Below are 20,212 nucleotides of genomic sequence, written 5' to 3' on the forward strand. Positions count from 1 at the left end.
ATAGGCTAATAGTTAGGCTAACACACCTCTCATGTTTTCTTTCCTCAAAAAACCGAAGGATCCTCCACTTCTTTTAAGTGTCTCTCAGCGCAATTCTTAGCATATTTTGGTTCCTACAACTGGTCCGTCGGGTTATTGTCTCCCCAGAAACACTTCCCTTGTGTTTTGGTAAATCTGTTTTTTCCTATTTCCGTTGTGTTTTTGTGCGTTTGCAGCATTTTTCTTATTGCTGGTGTCTCTTAAGTTGCAGTCCGTTTGGCCTCAAAGGGCCACCGTAGTTTATTATTGAAATAAAGTTGCAGTTCGGCTTTTCTGTCATTGTTTCGTTTAGAAAATGAAAATATTTCTTCCTGCCATGTGGGGAATGATGTAAAAAGTTTGAGAACCACTGGATTAAAGGAACATTGCATGTTTGCTGTGGCCGCTGAGCAGAATGGGCAGTGAAATACAGAACTACATCATCTGCATAGAAACATACAAAACAGTGAGATACAGATTTGACTATTTTATGTTCCAGTGAGAAATGTGAACACTGCATGAATGCTTTAATTTTTGCACCCAGGTTTAAGAAGTACGTGTGGCTACAGAGTAAGGTTGTTACAATATTGGCTTAATCTTCATGCCTCCTGCTGCCGTTACTCTGTACTGTGTTCTTTTATTCACTTTCTCACACCTTCACAGATTCTGGCTCTTCTGTCCTTGTGTGCTGCAGTTTCTTTCATCCCTCTTTTTTATCTCCCCCTCTCTCACCACTGCTTTCCTTTTCATCCTCCTCCTCCCCCCGCATCCCTCCAGCAGCTTTTATCTCCCCTCTCTTTCTTCCACTTTGCAGGAAAGATTAAGATGATTTCAGAGCACAAGACGTACACTTCATGTACAACGGCTTGAGGAAATCCCCCTGCGGTCGATCTCCATTTCTCTGCCCGTCCCCTCGTGGTCGGTCTGCCTTCCTGCGGTGAGGATAACGACTTCTTCTATCACGCTTGCCCCTGCACTCGTCTGTTCGCCTGTGATAAAGACGATGTTTGATATGTCTGTGATGAAACCTGTTTCTCAAGTAGTCCCAGTCTGACGTGTCCACAGAGCCTGCTTTGTTAAACTGGAACCCGTCGAAATGAGTTCATCTTATACCAGCGATCAAAATTACCCGCCAAGAATATTTTTTCCTGTCTGGCAAAAATCATTAACACACTGCACATTTTTCATAAAACCACAATTTATCAACGTTACCAACTTCTGTCTAGAAATAAAGTCCTTTTTGAAATAGTCTTACAATTAGGAGAGGACAGATTTATTTAACCCTCGAGTCATCGCCTATACAATCAAGTCTGTAAATCGTAAAAATGGAAGAACATGTCCTCCCCTCGACTCGAGACAGAAACATTAACTGTTGCGTTGGTTAAGCTTTGAAAGCAGAGAGAGCCGCCGTACCCTCTCAGAATCAGACTTTTTATTTACCTTTATATATTTAATGAAACAATGTAACGTTTTAGCTTCATGCAGGAGAAACTGTTACAGTTACAGAACCTCAAAGTTCATTTCACCTCATTTTTTACGTCTGTTCTGAGCCATCATAAAAAAGCGGGAGATGTCCACATGAGATTTTCAGGGCTGAATAACGTTAAGCTAATTTTTAATGCACCAAGAGTCTAAAGAAAAAGTCTGCTTTTCTTTGACCAGCTTTGAGCACCAGTATCATAGGATATATCCCAGTTTCAATAACCTGTACCAGTTTAACGTCTATGATGTAGAGCAGGGGTGTCCAACTCCAGGCCTCGAGGGCCGGTGTCCTGCAGGTTTTAGATCTCACCCTGGGTCAACACACCTGAATCACATGATTAGTTCATCACCAGGCCTCTGGAGAACTGAAGACATGTTGAGGAGGTCATTTAGCCATTTGAACCAGCTGTGATAGATCATCTAAAAACTGCAGGACACCGGCCCTCGAGGCCTGGAGTTGGACACCCCTGATGTAGAGGAACAGAAGCAGGCATTGGTACGCTGAACGTTTGATCTGTTTCTGATCATTCACAGCTAAAAACTCTGGGGGGAAAGTGCATTCTGGGTAAATGCTGAATGCTCATATCACCACGTGGGATCGGTGGCTGTTTAATCAACTGACAGCGTATGTAAGTGTCAGGGACCCTGGGTCTGAGCGAACCAGGGTCCATGAGCAGTTGTGGACTCGTATTATATTGTGTCTTTTCAGCACTGTGCTGCTGTCCTGTTTCCATGCTTGTGTATGTATAGGCATCTGTGTGCGCGCGTGTGTGTGTGTGGGTGTGGCTGTGACGGGCACCTTCAGGCCTGGTGGGTGTGTCCACACATAAGGACCTCACACACCTGCAGCTGATCAGGATTGTCAGGGGAGCTACATAGGAGTAGCTGAGAGCTCCTCGACGCTGGATCGTTGAGTTAAAGTCCAAGTGAGTGCGTGTCTAAGTGTAGCGTCGTGCTGGTTGTGTATGCCCGCAGGAGTAAGTGTTTGACGGCTGCCTCTGTTGTTTCCTGCAGGAGGAGCGTGGAGCCAAAAAGGGCAGCACGCACGGGGAGTGCAGAGAGACACGGGAGTAAGAGGGAGCTCACCGGGATTAATTGTGTTCTTGTTATTTACTCCACTGTAAATAAAACGCACAAGAGTCCTGCGTTTGGGTCGTCCACCGCCACGGTCTGCCAGCGCAGCTGTGACAGAAGGTCTTATGTCTGAAGGACCTTACGTTTGCCTCCCTTTGGCGACAGCATCATCTTCTAGTTGAGATTCCTTCTGTGTCACAATCATTTTCTAATATGGGATACAGAACGGGAGAAACCAGCCAAAGAGCCAAGAACACCAGCCGTGCACACAATCAGCCGTGCACACAATCAAGAAGAACCGGACTTTTCTATACTTCCAATGCTCATCTCAACTGTCTGCAAATATCTCTCGAAAATGTAATTTTCTGATGAAAAAATTGTAAATAAGTGGTTTTGCCCCAAATCCTCATCCAGCAACGCTCCTGGCTGTGATGGGAAAAGCCCGCTCAGAGCAGCCGCACATGCACAGGGTGTGATGAAGTTAAGAATTTAAAAAAAATCCGACATGACTGTAAAACTGATCTGGTTGCAGTTTTTTTAACAGAGCATAAAACATTTTTTCAGCTGTAAAAATGTCCTGTGGACACGTCTCACACCCACTCACGATGGTGCGCCTGTAACTGAGGCAAAGATTTCTCAGGGCCTCATTAAATATATTGAAGTTATTGCAGGTGTAAACACCCGTTTGCCTCACAGGTCGGCTAATGCTCCTTCAGGCCGCTGCTGCTGGCTGAAAAGCAGATTCACAGACAGTCTGTGGGATTTACAACAACAGAAAAGAGCCAAGAAAGATCAGGGAATAAAAGTGTGCGTCTGAATCCTTTACACTTTATAAATACATGTAGTTACACGTAACACTTCATTCATAAAGTTTTCCTCCCGCCTCTTCGTGGGAACTCGTGCCCTCAGCTCTGTCCTGCAGGAGTCAGCAGGTTAATAATGGAGACCGTCCCTCGTCAGGTTTTAAGCCCAGGTGAAAATGAGGTCCGTTCGTCCTCCCAACGTCCTTCAGAAGCTGATACCGTGAATTAGTTTTCACAGAGTCTGAGAATTTCCCCGTCTCACTATCTCGTCTCTAATCTTTCAATTACTGCGTGTGTGTGTGTGTGTGTGGAGGGATTTTAGAGATAAAGAGGCTTTTTGAGGACGTGCAGAGAGGACCTGTGACCACACAGACACATGCTGAGAGAAGATTCAGCGATTAATCAATAATTTTACCATTTTATGTAAAAACCTGGTGCATTTTCACGGCCGGCTCGACTGCTCTCTGCCTCCATCACAGGTTTGAAACTGATCATTGAAGCACTGTTACACGTAAAAGCCAACGTTGTTACAATAGTTTAGTTGCCACAGTTAAACAGTCAGTGTTTGTGTGAATCTGGTTAAGTTTCTGGGGGTAGAAGCTACCAGTTTCATATTAATTTTGCCTAACTACTGCATTCACTCATTTAAAAACAACAAAAACAATCAAATGTCCAACCTTATCTCTTTAAAATGCTGACGTCTTAGTTGTAAGACGCTTTTCTTCTTCACTCGCTGTTGGTTCAAGTTTAAGCACCTCCTTGGTTGAGGTTCGGGAAATAACACAGTTTGGGTAGAAATCAAACTCCGGGGATTAAAAGTGAAGCCGGCGTCTCAAAGCTTTTATTCAAGGCACTTCCCATCCTTGGCTCTTAATTAGCCATCAGCACAGTGACAGCAAAGAGCGACCACACAAGGAGCTGGTCTTACCATCTGGGCACATTTGGGGATCAATGTGTTGCTCAAGGACGCAGTCACATTAACATCTCTGATCTCTTTCTAATCTCTTTATGGTTGTTCTTTATAGTTATGATGTTAAAGAGGCACAAAAATCTTTTCTGTCTCTCAGCGTTTGTTTTATATCTCGATTGGATCATTTTGTATCTCTTCGAACTCATTTTGTTTCTTTGCACTTTTTTCTGTGTCTGAGTTTATTTCCTTTGGTGCACTTTTGAGTTTCTTTGATGTTTTTCTGAATTTAAAGACATATGATACGATTTCAGTGCAGGCTCATAACTGAATCCGAGCAGTTTCTCTAATGTCCAGTTGAGGCTGGCGGGTCCTGAGTGTCAGTTTCCACAGACCTCCGTGTAAAAATGTCCAAAGTTACCTCAGAAATATGTTTTCAGCCTGACACAGAATGCAGCTTTGATCTTTACAGCTAATTTCACTGTGAAACTAATCAAGTTAGAGAACCTGAGCAGATAATGCCAACACCCCCACAATAACCCATCTTTCATATGCAGTCAGTGGGTAACGCGAGCCACATGCTATAAGCACACTGTAATCTAAGATAAAGTAAAAAGCCATTTTCTTTGAATGCTGGACAGCGTCTAAAACATTTAAATAGACTTGGTTTGTTTAGCTGTTTCGTGCATCAGGGGCAGCTGTTCTGCATCACCATCTTATAAACAGGTCGAGCTGAGGATCAAACCACAAACCTCGCAATTGATCCGCTCTTCCACCTGAGCCACAGCCGCCTCCCATCTATTCTTTATGTTTAATCATTTGATGTTCAGACCCCTGCTGTCTGCAGAAACAGCGCCTGCAGGAGGAGAATCAGTGGTTTGCTACGTTTATACGTGCGTCTGAATAAAAGTCTTCATTAAAATGAAAGCGTGGACGTGTCCTTGGATGCTTATTTCAGCCTGAAAGAGAAAAAAAGAAACTCGGGCTGTAATGTGGGAACGCAGAGCTTCTCTGTCAGAGCTAATTCTCGTTTGTGCTAATCTTTCAAACCAGATTCCTTCTCCCGCTCTATCAGTGCGCCCTCCCCGCGTCTCGCTCTCTCTCTGTCAACACGTTAGTTATTCAAGCAGAGGGAATCTGGCACAAGTCATTTGTCAAAGTGAGATAGTAGAAGAAGAAGAAAACTACAAAGTGAAGTGTGTTTTGGCCTCCACTTTTCATCCAGTGACTAAACAGAGCAGCGCTCAGAGATACGGCGCCGACGACTGAGGACATCTTCACATTCGAGGAATTTAATTTGCAAAAGTTAGTGAAGAAAATAAATGATAATTTAATCCATTAGCTGGTGTTTCATAACCGTCGCTCAGCATGTTTCAGCGGAATCGGCGCGAGCGCCAAGGTCAAAGAGGCAAAGACTCGGCTAACCGTCGTGGTTGGCGTTGCCAAGCGTCCAGGGCTCATCGGAGTCAAAGTGCGTGTCTCCTCCGATGCCGGCGCCGGGGAAGTAAGCGTGGGCCAGGAAGCCCCCCTCTCCGTCGAACGGGGAGCTGTCACCGTGGAAACCAGAGGCGAAGAAGATCATGATGTCAGCCTCTTTGCCCTCGTTCTTGATCTCCGAGTACGGCACCTCCTGAGCGGGATCAGAGGAACAAACAAGGAATCAATATTTCAGAAGATTAAAAATACTGTGAGTTTCACGCGCTCGTTCAGGCTTCCTCCTCAGAAACGACGGCCTGACTTCTACTGCACACCAACAGATACTTATTTCATATAAAAATGACAGTGACTGTAATCAGAGGTTTACTCTTTTAACAACATACGTTTCGCTGTGGTGTGTCCAAAAATGGGGGAATCAGCCGTCCGTGCTCAAAGACATCTTCCTTCACTGAAACGTCTTCTGGGCTGATAAACAACAGGATTTCTGCACATCTGTTTCAGCTGAACAGCTGTTTTCAGCAGCTGGACTAAAGCTACCTACGGGTACGTGTTTTTATACCCAGCCATGACGCCACAGTGAGCAACACAGATTATAAACCAGACGATAATATCACAGGTTATTCACTGATTGCTAGAACAGCTCGAGTGCTCGATCAGTGGGTTTCACCTCGAGGCCACGACGACACTGCTGAAGGTCGCAAACCAAAGCACTACGAAGCTCTTCTGTTTATTACAGCGTCGAAGGATCTTCTGCTCCTTGTGCACTGGAGAAAGGTGAACCTGATCCAGAAACCAAACTATCGATTGATGAAAAGAGTCATAATAGCAGCTCTTGTTTCACCTGTATGTTATTGTGTCTGCTGTGGTGTTTAGAATTTACTGACATATTTTCCGTTGTTTGGGAGACAGACACTATCTCTACTTTCAAGATTAGGCTTCAAACTTTCCTTTTTGCTAAAGCATATAGTTAGGGCTGGATTCCCATGATGCACTGAGTGTTTCTTCTTCACTCACCATGTACAACTCTCTGCATTTAATCATTAGTTATTATTAGTCATTGTGTCTCTTCCACAGTGTATGTTTTGTCCCGTCTTCCTCCCGTCACCACCGACAGCAGACGGACGCCTGGTTCTTCTGGAGGTTTCTTCCTGTTAAAGGAGTTTTTCTTTCCCACTGTTGCCAAGTGCTTGTGCACAAGGGGTCGTCTGATGTTGGGTTTTCTCTGTTATTGTACTGTATAGTATCGAGATGATTAATGAACACAGAGCATGAGAAGAACTGGTTTAGAATAATAAAAAACTCCCCATTAATCGATGTAATATTTAGCTTTTTTTAAAGGTTACATGGAGGAGTGCAGTGTGTGTGTGCGATGTAACCTCTCTGTCCAAAGCAAATTTCTCGTTCTCTTACAGCATTAAGTGCCTCGAGGCGACTGTTGTGATCGGGCGCTACATATGTTCCAGCTTTCGACCTGTATGACTCAGGCGTGTATCTGGACGTCTCACCTGGAAGGAGAGCGGCGTGACGGCCTGCCACACATTGAAGGCTTGTCGAATCGCTCTCTGGGTGTCCTTCTCTCCAACTTTGGGGGTGAAGTTGGATATGCTGCGAGAAAGAAAAAGACGCCACAGTTCAAATAAACAGCGTGTTCCCACATTCACTGTGAGGTGAGCAGAGGTCAGTGAGTGCGGCTGTGATGATTGCGTTGCCTGTAAAACCTGTGAGAACACAACATGTGCAAGGAAGCATCGGCTAAAACAACAACGACAATAAAAAGTGTCTTTGTTGATGCAAAGATCCAGACCTGTACACGCTTTAGTGAAATCAGCGGATTAGGATTCAGTGTGAGTCAACGAGCAGCGCGGTTGGCACGACGGCTGATGCGTGTTCGGCTGGAAGAGACGAACGAGGCAGAAAGGTCATTATAGAGTAATTGCAGGAGACGATGTGCCACCCATAGCTACTCTGCTGCTGCGAGAGAGAGGATGGGAGGTATATCATTACATGTTTTATCACTCACTTCACTGTCACTGGAAACACTTTCATGTAGCGTCTTTAAAAGCAGCGTTTTAAACCTTTGCTGTCACCTTCCAACACTGTCGGAGGAGACGGGAGAGTGAGTCGAGGAGCGAGGGAGCGTTAGAGGACAGATGGGAGTAATTGGCAGAGGCAGAGAGGGTGGAGGATGGAAAAGAAAAGCCAGGACAGGAGAGGGAGAGCAAGGAAAAAACACGGCGGGATAAAACAGCAAAGCAGGCGGCTGAGTTCATTTCACACAATCTGTCTCTCGACGGGGGAGCAAAGGCTTTGTTCCCGACCAGAAACATGCATTATGGAAATAAATATCAGCACAGTTACACAGTTGCTGTAACTCAACATTCATTCATGAGCACAGCAGCTTCCTGATGTGAGAAAAATAAGTCCAGCTGGCAAAGAAATAGAAATGTTTATAGCACTTTACAGGTAGTCCCTGGAAATGGATTAAAAGTTGTTGTGAGCTGTGATGGAGTGAATAAAAAAACGTCTCCAACGATCTAGAAGACAGATGCCGATCGAGACTCGATGAGACGCCAAAAACGAGTTTATTTCACCGCTGAATGCAGCTGGTCATGAGTCATGCTATGGTGCTTCGCTGGCACGTCCCTCAAACCAAACAAGCCCCTCAAAACTGGACTAATGCCCTTTGACCCCCATCTACTCCATAAACAGGATCCAGAGAGCTTCTCCTACAGCTGATGGGCCTCCACCTGAATCCTGACTCCACGATGGGGAGTCATCACGAATCCCTGTTCCCTCTCCAAAGCCTAAATACCTTGGGAGATCCAACCAGGGGAAAGATGCCCTCAGCAACGTAGCTGCTTAGGTCAGAACCACACACCACGTTAGGGTGGAGCTTCATGGGGCAGCAATTCTTTGGATTCACAATTAGTTGCTACCCCATGTGGAGGAGTTCAGGTATCTCTGGGTCTTCGTCCGTGTGTCGGGCAGTGCAGACTGGTTTGCTGTGACAGCGAGGCTGTAGTACAGAGAGACGTGAGCACGAAGCTGTCAGCTAGCTACGTCGCCACGCCCACCCGTGAGCACGATCTGTGGGTAGCGACTGAAAGAATAAGATGGAGCAGAAATGAGCTTCCTGTCACAGGTGTGTGGGCGCCTCGTTAGAGATTCAGGAGGAGCTTTAAGCTGTGCTTCATATTTCACATGGACAGGATCCACCTCAGTGCTTCAGTATCTGCTGTGGCTGCACCCAAACACCTCCTTGTTGGTATGTTTTGGGCGTGTCCAACCAGCAGGCCACCCACGCTGAAAAGGTTATGAGTGAGGAACACGAGAAAGAGAACGCACTGGAGGCAGACAGTAAAATCCAAATCCTTTATCCAGGCAGAGGTCACACACAAGTAATCAGTGAGTGAAGCAAACAAATCCAGCAAAGGGAAGACAAAAAGATCTAAAACACACCCAAAGGTCACACAGGAGGAAACCGAAGATTAAAGACTGGAAAAAACACAAAGACACAAAACTAGAAGCCTGGAAAACTTGACTTGGATTATTTAACATGTCATCGAATTTAATAAAATCGTAGAAACACAAGGGACACACAAACACATGCACAATCCAAACTGAAGGGAAGACTGGACTATGGACTAATCAGGGAAACAGGAGGGCAACGAGATCCAGAGGGAACACCAAGGACCAGCAAACTCTAATACAAACAGACTCAAAGGATTAAGGAAATCTATAGAAATCAAAACAGACATAACACCCAGACTGAGAGAACCTTCTCATCAACGAGAATATATTAGAATTAAACTCCAACAAACCTGAAAAACCTTGAGAACAAACTGCGAGTGGTGACAGGAGGCGGCGGCCGGGGACAGGTACGTCCTGCCCCTGCAGCCCACACCTGATAAGCTTCAGCTATCGTGTACGCAGCAGCCTGCACAGATGGGGCCTCCTCCATCAGGTTAATGTATGAAAACTCAAACAACTGGAATTTTACTGACTGATCATCTGCAATATGTCATCAGAATCACGTCATTTGGAAACATCATTAATAAACCTATATTATAGCAAAGTTTGTGCTTCTTCATTTTTTGGTTTGGTGTTCAGAAGGAATTCAAAATGAGGTCAGATAACAGGAAATGAATCGTGTGGACAGTGACGGCTGTGACAGCAGCTCACTGCGAGTTACATAAAGTTCATCTTCACTGAAACCAGATCAGAAAACAAAACAAGATCAACCTGGATTGTTGTGCTGGAGCTGAAGTGAGCTGCTCTTTGAACACATGAAAGAGAATCAACGATCAGCTGATCCGAGAAATCATTTTAACGACTCAGTAATAATTCTTCAAGGAAATCTCCAAACATGACGAGCAAACATCTCGTTTCTCTTGGTTCTTGGAGTTTTTTGACCAACATTTAAAGGTGCAGTTGATTAATCAATATTAAAAATAATCATTAGTTGCAGCTCTATTAGTGCAACAACATGATAATATCATATAAGATCTGTTTGAAGTGGACAGAAGCACGTCTGAGGAGATTTTACTGCATTTCATTACTGTGCCTGCAAATCCTCTACGAAGTTTATTTATAAATCCAACTCCCACCCTAAAGCCTGGTGATTAGTGTGTGTGTGTGTGTGTGTGTGTGTGTGTGTCAGACAGACAGCCAGGTAGCAGTTGTCTGATTTGAGTAAATGGTGTGTAACGTTACAGCAGTGAAACTGGCCAAATGACCTGTGGCCAAAACACACAGATGGTATACTGTCTGACACACACACACACACACACACACACACACACACACACACACACACAAACACAGAAACACACACACGTCTAGCACTCGGTTGGATATGCAGACACTGTAGTCTCACACATTTAATGCATTTAGATAATGAAATGTGCTGCACAGATTTCAGGTAATGGGCGAGAAAAAGAGGAAATCAGAGGAGATGACTCCAGGAGTTCTTTGGAGAATCGGAAACTGAATCCTTAAAAGGGAAAAACCCAAATTGACAATGCTGACAGGTCACTATCGTTTGCAATTAACAATTTCTTCCCACAGGGTGGGGGCTCTCTCACGGCTCATGGTTTGGGCGCCCTGTCAGCCAGTGGCGCTGGACAACTAATGAATTATAAACACAGAACCGTAACATCAGATTTTTATCCACCATGCAGAAACATCTGGAAACATCTGATTGGCACCAGCTTCATTTTTCAACATGACAATGATCCCAAACACACGGCCTGTGCCATAAAAGCATACCAATATATAAAACACACAGTGGAACACTGTCAGCCATGGATTGGCCTCCACAGAGCCCGGACCTCAACACTCCTGAAGCAGAAGCTGAAACACCCAAAGGAGAGCTTTGGATGTCCCTCAGAATGCCTGGAGAGCTATTCCCAAATATACTTAAAGACATTCCTGTTTTACCAGCAGGATATAAAGGAATGAGGCATCTGCATAGTACTGCATGTCCACTCTGAAATCATCTGTGTTTACAGCCTCTATTTTAAACATATCCTTAACATATTTCTTTCCTACAGCCAATACTTTCCTCCATCATCCACAACATTTTTAAGACGTAGGCGAGCATTAGCATTAGCATTAGCTGCAGGACGATGCAAGTTACTGAACCAGGTAAAATAATTTTAGCTAGTTAGCTTAGCTTTAGCACAATTTGCAAACACCAAAGAGAAGATTAGGCACAAAAATGATTTTCATTTGGAATAATTTAATATCTACCTGCTGATGGTGCAAAGTGAGGAGGATAAATCCTGAATGGAGCATGAATATGTGTGCTGCGAAAACATTTTATGTCACAGTGAAAGGGATGAACCGTGTGGAGGAAAGTAAAGGAGGGTCCAAGCAGGCACTCGTTGAGGTGCGAAGGAGTTTTATTATAAAAATAAGACACAAGTGGAAGATGGCAAACAGAACTAAAGCTAAACTATACTGGAAAAAACTAAACTACTAAACATGAACACGAACAAGGGTGACCGGAAGCACATGACGGTTGATAGCAGACACACACAGCTGATTCACAGGAGATAAGCAGGCGGACCAGCGACTACAACAAAAGAAGACACGACTAAATACACACAGAAGAACACTGAGATTACACACAGGTGGGGAACACAGCTGGAAGTGATTGACGACACGAGCCAAGGGAGGCAAAATAAGACACGGACTTTCACAATAAAACAGGAAACAAGAAACCATTACACAAAGACGCAGACTAGACACAGAACTAAACCTACACTAAACACAAACCTAAGAACTAATCTCTTGTTATAATAATAACAATAACCAACAAAGCACCACAAGAGAATGAGAAAAGAATCCATAATGCGAAATCACACCAAACGTCTGACCACATGTTGAATTCTGAATTATTTAATAAGTTGCATGTCAGGGAAGAGTCACGTGAATCTGGGAATTCACCGTCTGGATCAAAGTTCATGGAAAAGGTTTCAGCAGCTGTCTGGATACTTCACTAATATACGGATCAGAATTTATGGAAATGCTTCACAAAGAACACAAATTTCTACACGGCTGAAGGGATTCGTCCTTTAGAGGAGCTTTAACATCTTTATCTGATCGCAATCCATCGCTGAGCTCAGTCGGAGCAGCTCTAAATGCAGTTATTCTCTTCTTTTGTTTCTGTCCTTTGATTGACTTTTAATGAATTTGCTTAGTTGCAGAGGCATCGGCATAAAAGGGGAAACATTCTTCTGAGTGCTCTCTCAACTTGCTTTGGCCTTCACTTGTATTTTCTTCTTCTTTCCAGCCTTCTCGATTCTTCTTAATATCTGCCTTCTGCACGGAGGCTTTACTGGAAATTTTCACTTGGAGATGCGCAGTTGCATAATCCTGCAGCTACAGTATCGAACAGCGGGTGTGATTACATGCAGCCCTGAAATTCCTCTTAATGCAGAGCAGAGGCAGAAAAAATCCTCCTGTCTGAGCTCATCGCTGTCACTCAGGTAAGCGCACTGAACGGCAACCACCTTCAGATCGTATTGTTTTGATGCAGCATGTGAGCCGGGTATGTGTTGGATACACACAGAGCAAAATAAGGTTAGGAGCACACTGTGTGGGAGCTGCTGCTACTCTCTGGAGTTGTTGTGTAGATGTACACGTATGCTGAGTTTCCAAAAGCAGCTCCTCTGGATGATTCACCGCCTTAAATCTAAACCTTTAGCGTTTATTATTAATCTCTGTCTCTCGTCCACAGCATGTCTTTATCCTGTCTTCCTTCTCTCACCCCAACCAATCACAGCAGATGGCCCCGCCCCTCCCTGAGCCTGGTTCTGTCGGAGGTTTCTTCCTGTTAAAAGGGAGTTTTTCCTTCCCACTGTCGCCAAAGTGCTGCTCATAGGGGGTCATATGATTGTTGGGTTTTTCTCTGTATGTGTTATTGTAGGGTCGACCTTACAATATGAAGCACCTTGAGGTGACTGTTGTTGTGATTTGACCCTGGATAAATAACATTTGCTTTTTAGCTACAATGAAGAGTAAAATCTCACTAAGTGCTTGGAACATCTTACAGTTTAATCTGAGCTAAAATTCCTGCTACAGTGGCTCAGTCAGCCTGACATCTTCAGATCAATGCATAAATACAAATGAGTCTGGAACCGCTCAGTTCATTTCTCACATTCAAAGGGCTGCAAACCAGAATCTCTCTGGAACAGACAGACCTGTAACCAGCGTTAGCTTCTTCATCGTTCTTCTCAACACAGATTTTAAGAGCAGTTTTGTCTCCTTCAGAGAAACTATCCTGTAATTCTGTGTGTGGGATGGAAACGTTCTGCAGTCCGAATGAAAACGAGTTCGTGATACTCGGGTTTTAGCAAAGGGCTGCTCACATTCAACCTGCAGAGCTGCAAAGATCATTCATAGTTTCTCCGCTTCCAGTTAATGAAGCATTGGAAGCTTAAGCTCAGCTCCTGCACTTTCAGTGAACCAGAGGTACGCCCATAATTCATGCAAAGGATCCTGGATGTGACAGTAAGGTGGCCCGAAGCGCAGCTTGGCAGGTGAACATGAATACTGCATGGACCGTAAATGATGGAGCACAACCAGCCTAAACACTGGCTCCATATCACAGAGTGTGAGTGGAAGAGGAGGAGGCTGGTCTGGCTCTGGAGATGGGCCGGTGCCTCGGAAGAAGAACAATCGAGTTAGAAATGATTGGAGCAAACGGCTCGAGCGACGGCAGCCGAGCTGAAGACAACACTGCGAGAATGCGACAGCAGATAACAGGTGAAACACGAGGAGGCCCGAGGAGACTCAGATGCAGTAAGGGGTAACCGGATAGCGCCGATCGCACGCTGTGGGTTTTATGTAACGTTGTAGAGTGGATCCCAGTAAAGCAGCAGAACTGGGATGGGCCCAGAGTCTCGCGGGAGCTGCGTAATTTACATTAGACCTATAAAACTCTGAGTGGGATGGTGTGGAGAGACGGGGGTGGAGGAAAAGCAAGAGGAGGCTGAAAGGGGATTCAAACATCTAAATAAGAAACTGTTTGATCTCAGATGTTGAAGCAGGAGAAGAACAGAATTAAACAAAGACGTGGAAAATTTCAGCGAGAGGAAGAAAAGCAGAGACGATGAATTTAACCAGAAGGAAACGAGAACACACGATACGACAAAACCAACCAGAGATATAAATAATGTTCACACAGAGGTGCTGGAAAATGACAGAGAAACAAGGATTTCTACAAAGAGATACCGAAAGGGAACTCGTGGTGGATGAAGGTGGAGCTATCAGGAGGCTGCTGCTCGCATCACACTTCAAATCAAAATGGAGGATGCTGTGATGTCACTGAGACTTACAGGAAGGACTGCATTAAAGCTCTGCAGAAACCCTTTCTACTGAAACAAGAGAGGGAAAAAAGGTTCATCCTGGACTCACAAGTGCCGCTCATCGAGCAGAACCACAGAGTTCTGGAGTATTTGGAAAGTCGTAGCAGATAACAGTGAATGCTGAACACTAAATGAGCTCAACGAGAGAGAACGAGACACTAACTGTTGCTGACCTCCACGACAAGCTAAACCTGGTGCTATGCTTCTCCTCTCGTGGCCCCTGATAAATACACAAATACAAACTAACCACAGCCCCATTCAATAAGGAACATTTTGCTTTTAACAGTTACGACGAGGCAGTTTATTAAAAACAGCCACAAACAGTTAAAGTTCCCTAAAAAAGGATTTTTGGTCCCCAGAGCGGAAACTAGAAACAGAGAATGGAAACGAGGAAGAACAAGATGGCGCCGGTGAGGTCGGCTGCCGTCACGACTGCTCCGACCACTTTTTCTTTGTCTTTGTTTTTTAAGTTAGTTTTCAGCGTTACAAGACATAATGTGGATCGCACAACACTGGACATTATATTCTTCATTTCCAGTTAATACTTGTACAGCTGCTGTTATTGTGTATTTATTTATTTAGATTTCTTCATACATTCTTATATAGTTCTATATTGTGTATTTTGTTGTACAGTTATTTTATTTTCAACTTTAATTTATATATTTTATCTTATTCTTCCCAGTTAAATTTACCCTTCATTCTAATTTGTGTTGTACAGTTATTTCATTTTTAACCTTAATTTATATTTTATTCCTTCCTAGTTAAATTTACCCTTTTTTATTTTTCATATTTATTTCCTATCTTATTCATAGCCTTTCCTTTTTTGTTTTCTTTAGGTCACGAGCAGTTGTCCAAGCATTTCACTGCATATCGTACTGTGTATGACTGTGTACGTGACAAATAAAATTTGAATTTGAATTTGAGGCGTTCAGGGCAGCAGTGTTTACTTACTGTTGGTCATTTTTACCAAGAAACTGTGGAAATACACAAGTACTGTTTCAGTTTGATTCGTGGCACTGAAGCTGGATTTGAATTTGAGAGACACGCAGTCGGGGAACAAGAAGCAGAGAGAACTAAAGTAGAAGACAAAGAGAGAGACGGGAGAGAGAAAAAGTGGGCAGGAGCTGGGATGCGTTCAGAGTCCCGTGGGATGGCTCTAATCTGCATTAGACCCACATTACACGGCCGAGCTGCTGGTTGGATCACACAGCCGAGGGTTTTACCGTACGTCCATAAAGAAATAAAGACGGAGAGATGTAGGTGGGTGGATGTAATGTATGGATACGTGATGTGTTCAGGGTACCCTGGGACGCAGCTGATTTACATTAAGCCCAGGCTGGGAGAGAAAGAGGGAGGATGAAGATGGAAACAGAGAATTAAGAAAAAGAAACACTCACTCAGCATCCCATTAACATGTGTCGGCCTCTTTAATAGCCATGTTAGCTCAGAGCGCTCAGTTACTGCCATCTTAGAGCTCATTATGGAAAATGAAGTCAGGTATGCACACCTGTACGAGATCCTTTTATCTCTCCACTTCTGTCCCGTCAGCGCGTAGCGTTTGTTCCTCTGCCGCCGGCTGGTGTGAGGATGATCTGGGACGCCACAGCGAGGTCTCCTCATCCACCTGAACACAACAGCAACATGTTAGTGTTTTGGCACAGACTGGGTGGTTTCAGCTGAACAACAATTTCAGTGAACCGTGTTTATTCCAAGCAGCTTTGTTTTTAGGGGAGACACAGCTGGAGATGGTTATGAATTAGTTTTGCATTTGCAGTTACAGGACCAACTAAACGATCTCATGTCTGCTAATCATCAGAGCCATTTTTATTTTCTCTTAGCTGTTCATTATTCACCAAAGCAGCGCACCACAGCCGGCAGTTTCACATATTTGCTTTGACACAAGAATCGATTTCACTGGACGCCTGAACCTGGGTGCTTTCACATGTTGATGTAAACTACGTGTAAACTGTGAGGCCATTTAAAAGTACTTTTGGTAATGAAACTACAGAATTGATCTAAAACTGTTATCAACAGGGGGCAACCAAGTGTGCTGAGATATTTTCGAATGTTTGCTGACGCTCTGGTTACCAACTTCTCCTTAGCAAGCTTTGCTTTTTCCCATCAGAAATAAGAATGACATACAGGATGTGCTCGGAAGCTCCCGGGACACAGTTTTTATGCTGATGTTAAGTGTAGAGGACGTTTGGAAGAAGTTATCGAGCTGGGAGAGTGTTGGTGACTTTTAGGCACCCGCCTCTCGTGCTGCTCAGCGCTTTAACTCTGTAACATTTAGAGCTGATCACTGAATATCGGGGAGTGATAAGACTGATAATCTCTGAGTTTAATGGAGATGCACGATCTTCCAAAGAACTCTTGGAACATAACGACAGCCATTAGATTTCTGCTAAAACATTTTAAAAAGCAGACTGTTGAAGATGATGTGAGGATGAGCAGCACCCACAGGAAGCAGATTCACTTGTGGAGAGCAGTTTGTGTGCTGAAGCAGAGGAAGCACATTTAAATTGAAAGCAGTGAGGCTGCTTGCTTCTGGGTGGATTAAGTGTCTGTGAAATGTCAAAAGGGGGTCAACGCTCAGCTTCGCAGAGCTCCTCGGATTCTTTAAATCATTGTTTTGAATTTCTGGCTCACGCTTTACATTCTGCTTCAGTCGTATCGTTTTCACAGCGTTGTTTCAGACGCTTCAAAAACATCTGAAGAACAGCTTCAGACGACGCGCTCAGCAGCAAACAGCAGGCGGACGCCGTCAGAGACAAGCTAGTAAATGCAGAGCAGCTAGAGACGCTCAGGTTAGCAAAAACAGAAGAGTGTAACACTTTAAACTGGTTACACTGGTGGGTGGTCACGTTAGCGATCAGAAAATGAAGCTTCTCTGTTTCTTCTTAAGTGGAAATATTCAACGGTAAATGTAAGTGTGGTCCATCGTTTGGAGATCACTGCTACAGACACACCAAAGTCAAGAAGCATAGCTCACAGGCAGTGGGTGCTGCCCCTCAGTAGGCTTCTGGAAGCTGGCCAATCAGAACACAGCAGGCTTTCATGGAGCAGAGCCTTAAAGGCGCAGGAGCTACTGTTTTGTTTCAGGTAGAGGATGAAGTGAGGAGCACCAAAACCCAGATTAACCAAAGTATTTTTTTGGACTGTGAATAAAAATAAAGATTCACTTATTGAGAAATGAGCAAAGTTGCAAAGAAATAATATCATGTAGTATAATACAGTGTGTGTCGTTTGTGTGTTAGCCATACAAAAGGAACATTTACACAGTTATTTAAAGTATTAATACAATATTTACTGATTATTGAATACACATGATCATGATAGTGCCAAGAGATGAAAACTGACTAACGGGATTGTCAGATTTCTCTCTCGCTGCCTGTGAACACGCCTTCCCCCCTTTCCTCGTCCTTCGTGTTTGACCAACAGTAGCAGATTTTCCAACAGCACCGAAGGCTATTAAATCTACCTCCGACTGATCTGGTATGGAAATCTCATTTTTTATGATACGCATGTTTGGTTTGGCCAAGATGTTACACCACATGCCCTTCATGATGCAACGGTCCCCGCCTGCACGAGGAGTGCCCTGCCTTTCCCACTTTTACGGAAACGTCCCGATTACTCACTCGATAGTCGTCTCATCCAACACTCCCGTCACAGGGATGCCGTAGAAGCGCTGCATGGCGGCCACGGCAGACTGCATGGCCTTCTCCTGCCGCAGGTCTGATGTCCGAACGTCGTGAGGCAGCAGGTAGCCGTAGTTCTTCAGCCACGTCTGAGAGAAACACGGACAGAAGAGGTCGGTTACACAGGACTAACCTGCTAGACAGTAGAGCCACAACAGACTTACTGTAGATCCTTCTTAATTCCCAATTATAGAAACATATTAAACATACATCATAGACTTCTCTAGAGTCCATATGCACAATAGAAAGCTGTGGTAGTGTCCATGGTGCTGAACCGCAGGCCAAATGTAACCAGGTCGTGTAACTTAAAGACTAAGGTGTGCTAGTTATTTTGTCATGTTGGTTGCCTTAGACACACACGTTTATAAAATAATTGCAGACAGCTGAATGTGACATTTCTTTGAGTTTCATGATGTCAGCGCAGCACCGCCCGCAGCACCGCCCCTCCCCACCTTCCCACCAATAAGCTGACAGCTGCCATTTGGATTCAAATCCACGCTCCTTGCAGGGTCTCACAGGTCTCCCTCTGACCTGCTGAGGAAACCTTTGATCATAACAATATAACCCTTCAAATATTACAAAACAGGCTGTGCTTACAGCCCCAGAGAACAATCGCACATTAAAGTTTCCCTCAGTGTTCAAGTAATTCAACAATAACTCCTGCACATCAGCAGGTTTGCAGCAACATGCAGCTGCCAATAGCTGGTTCAGTTTTTACATCAAGTTTCAGGTTCCTGTGGCCTCAAAACACCACAATTTATTGGAACAATAGTTCAAAACGCAGAAAAAAGGTGTAACGAGTAGGCGGACAAAAAAGATTCAGGGTGAGTGAAAAGAAGACATTGAACATGTCGGAGAGAAACTGGGGAGCCAGTTCCTCCGAATCCCAGAAAATCGAATTCACACCGATCCAAAATCGATGCTGAATCCACAGTTTTCCTCGGATGAGTCTTATTACGTCGTATTTTTCATTTAGCAGCCGCCTGTCTCTTTAATGTGACATAACACAATCTCACAAGCCTCCGGAGGGAGAGCGAGGAAAGGCAGAGAGGAAGGCGGGTAAATGAAGAGGAGAGAAGAAGAAAAGATGGAAAAATAAAAAGGAGGCTGTTGAAAGAGCGAACAGCAGCACGGAGAGATAAGAGGCAGAAGGTTTCAGAGGGAGAGGACACGAGAGGCGGGTGAGGTAATGAGGGGGGAGGCTGAGCTGTTCTCTACAGTAGGTCATTAATAATTCAGAGCGAGGCAGCCTCTCCCAGCAAGTCCGGGCCCAGAAAAGCGAACGCCGGCCCGACCACAGCTTTCCAACACCGAGGGCATTTATGGAAGCCCGTTTCCCCCAGCGAAGACGCGTCGAGCAGGAAAACACGACTAAGATGATGTTACATTAAAGTCAGTCAAGATAAAACCTGAGTGTGAAAAACACGACGTTTGACCAACGTTAACTTAAGATTATTGAACCACTCATGAGACAGATTAGGGAACATTTTTCCATAAAAGGGAGAATCGTGAGATTTCAGTTCAATTATTTTATTTATATAGCATCAAATCATAACACATACCACATGATGCTTAAATTACAATATTTGCAATTAAACAAAGCACGTGAGGTCATTGTTTAAGCCAATAAGTCAACACAATGAATTATTAGGTGACGCTGAAGAGATTAAAACCACAAGATTTCGAGGAAAGAGTCAGAAATATGATAGAATAAGTGAAACTGATGTGGCAAAGATAAAGATTTAAATCACTATAAACATAATAAACAGAAGTAGAGATAAAAAAAAATCTAAATTTGTAAACATAATTTTAAATAATGGTTTTATTTATCAAATAACATTTTAAAGAGTTAAAATAGTGCAGCTAGTTTAACATATCCTGAAAGCACAGATGCTCTTCCATATTTCTAGTCTGAACAGA

At 44.0% G+C, this 20,212-nt stretch overlaps 1 protein-coding gene across 2 annotated transcripts in view; it reads right to left on the reverse strand.

Moving 5' to 3' along the window:
* Positions 1-20,212, reverse strand: part of LOC147331625 (matrix metalloproteinase-24-like) — a 72,599-nt gene that overhangs the window by 26,695 nt on the left and 25,692 nt on the right. Inside the window, exons 2-5 of one of the 2 annotated variants that reach the window (XM_086294055.1) lie at positions 18,233-18,381; positions 16,102-16,218; positions 7,227-7,326; positions 5,710-5,914 (exon numbers count right to left, since the gene is read on the reverse strand). In XM_086294055.1, coding sequence (XP_086150181.1) covers positions 5,710-5,914; positions 7,227-7,326; positions 16,102-16,218; positions 18,233-18,381 — 571 coding nt within the window. Of the gene's footprint in view, positions 1-5,709; positions 5,915-7,226; positions 7,327-11,472; positions 11,613-16,101; positions 16,219-18,232; positions 18,382-20,212 lie in introns of those variants that run through there. The other variant, XM_086294056.1, reaches the window with a different exon arrangement.

This window comes from Aulonocara sp. 'chitande type north' Nkhata Bay, linkage group LG5 (genome assembly GCF_057382095.1).
Source record: "Aulonocara sp. 'chitande type north' Nkhata Bay isolate Kocher_YH1m ecotype deep benthic linkage group LG5, A_spYH_male_GT1.1, whole genome shotgun sequence".
In the NCBI taxonomy this organism is placed as follows: domain Eukaryota; kingdom Metazoa; phylum Chordata; class Actinopteri; order Cichliformes; family Cichlidae; genus Aulonocara; species Aulonocara sp. 'chitande type north' Nkhata Bay.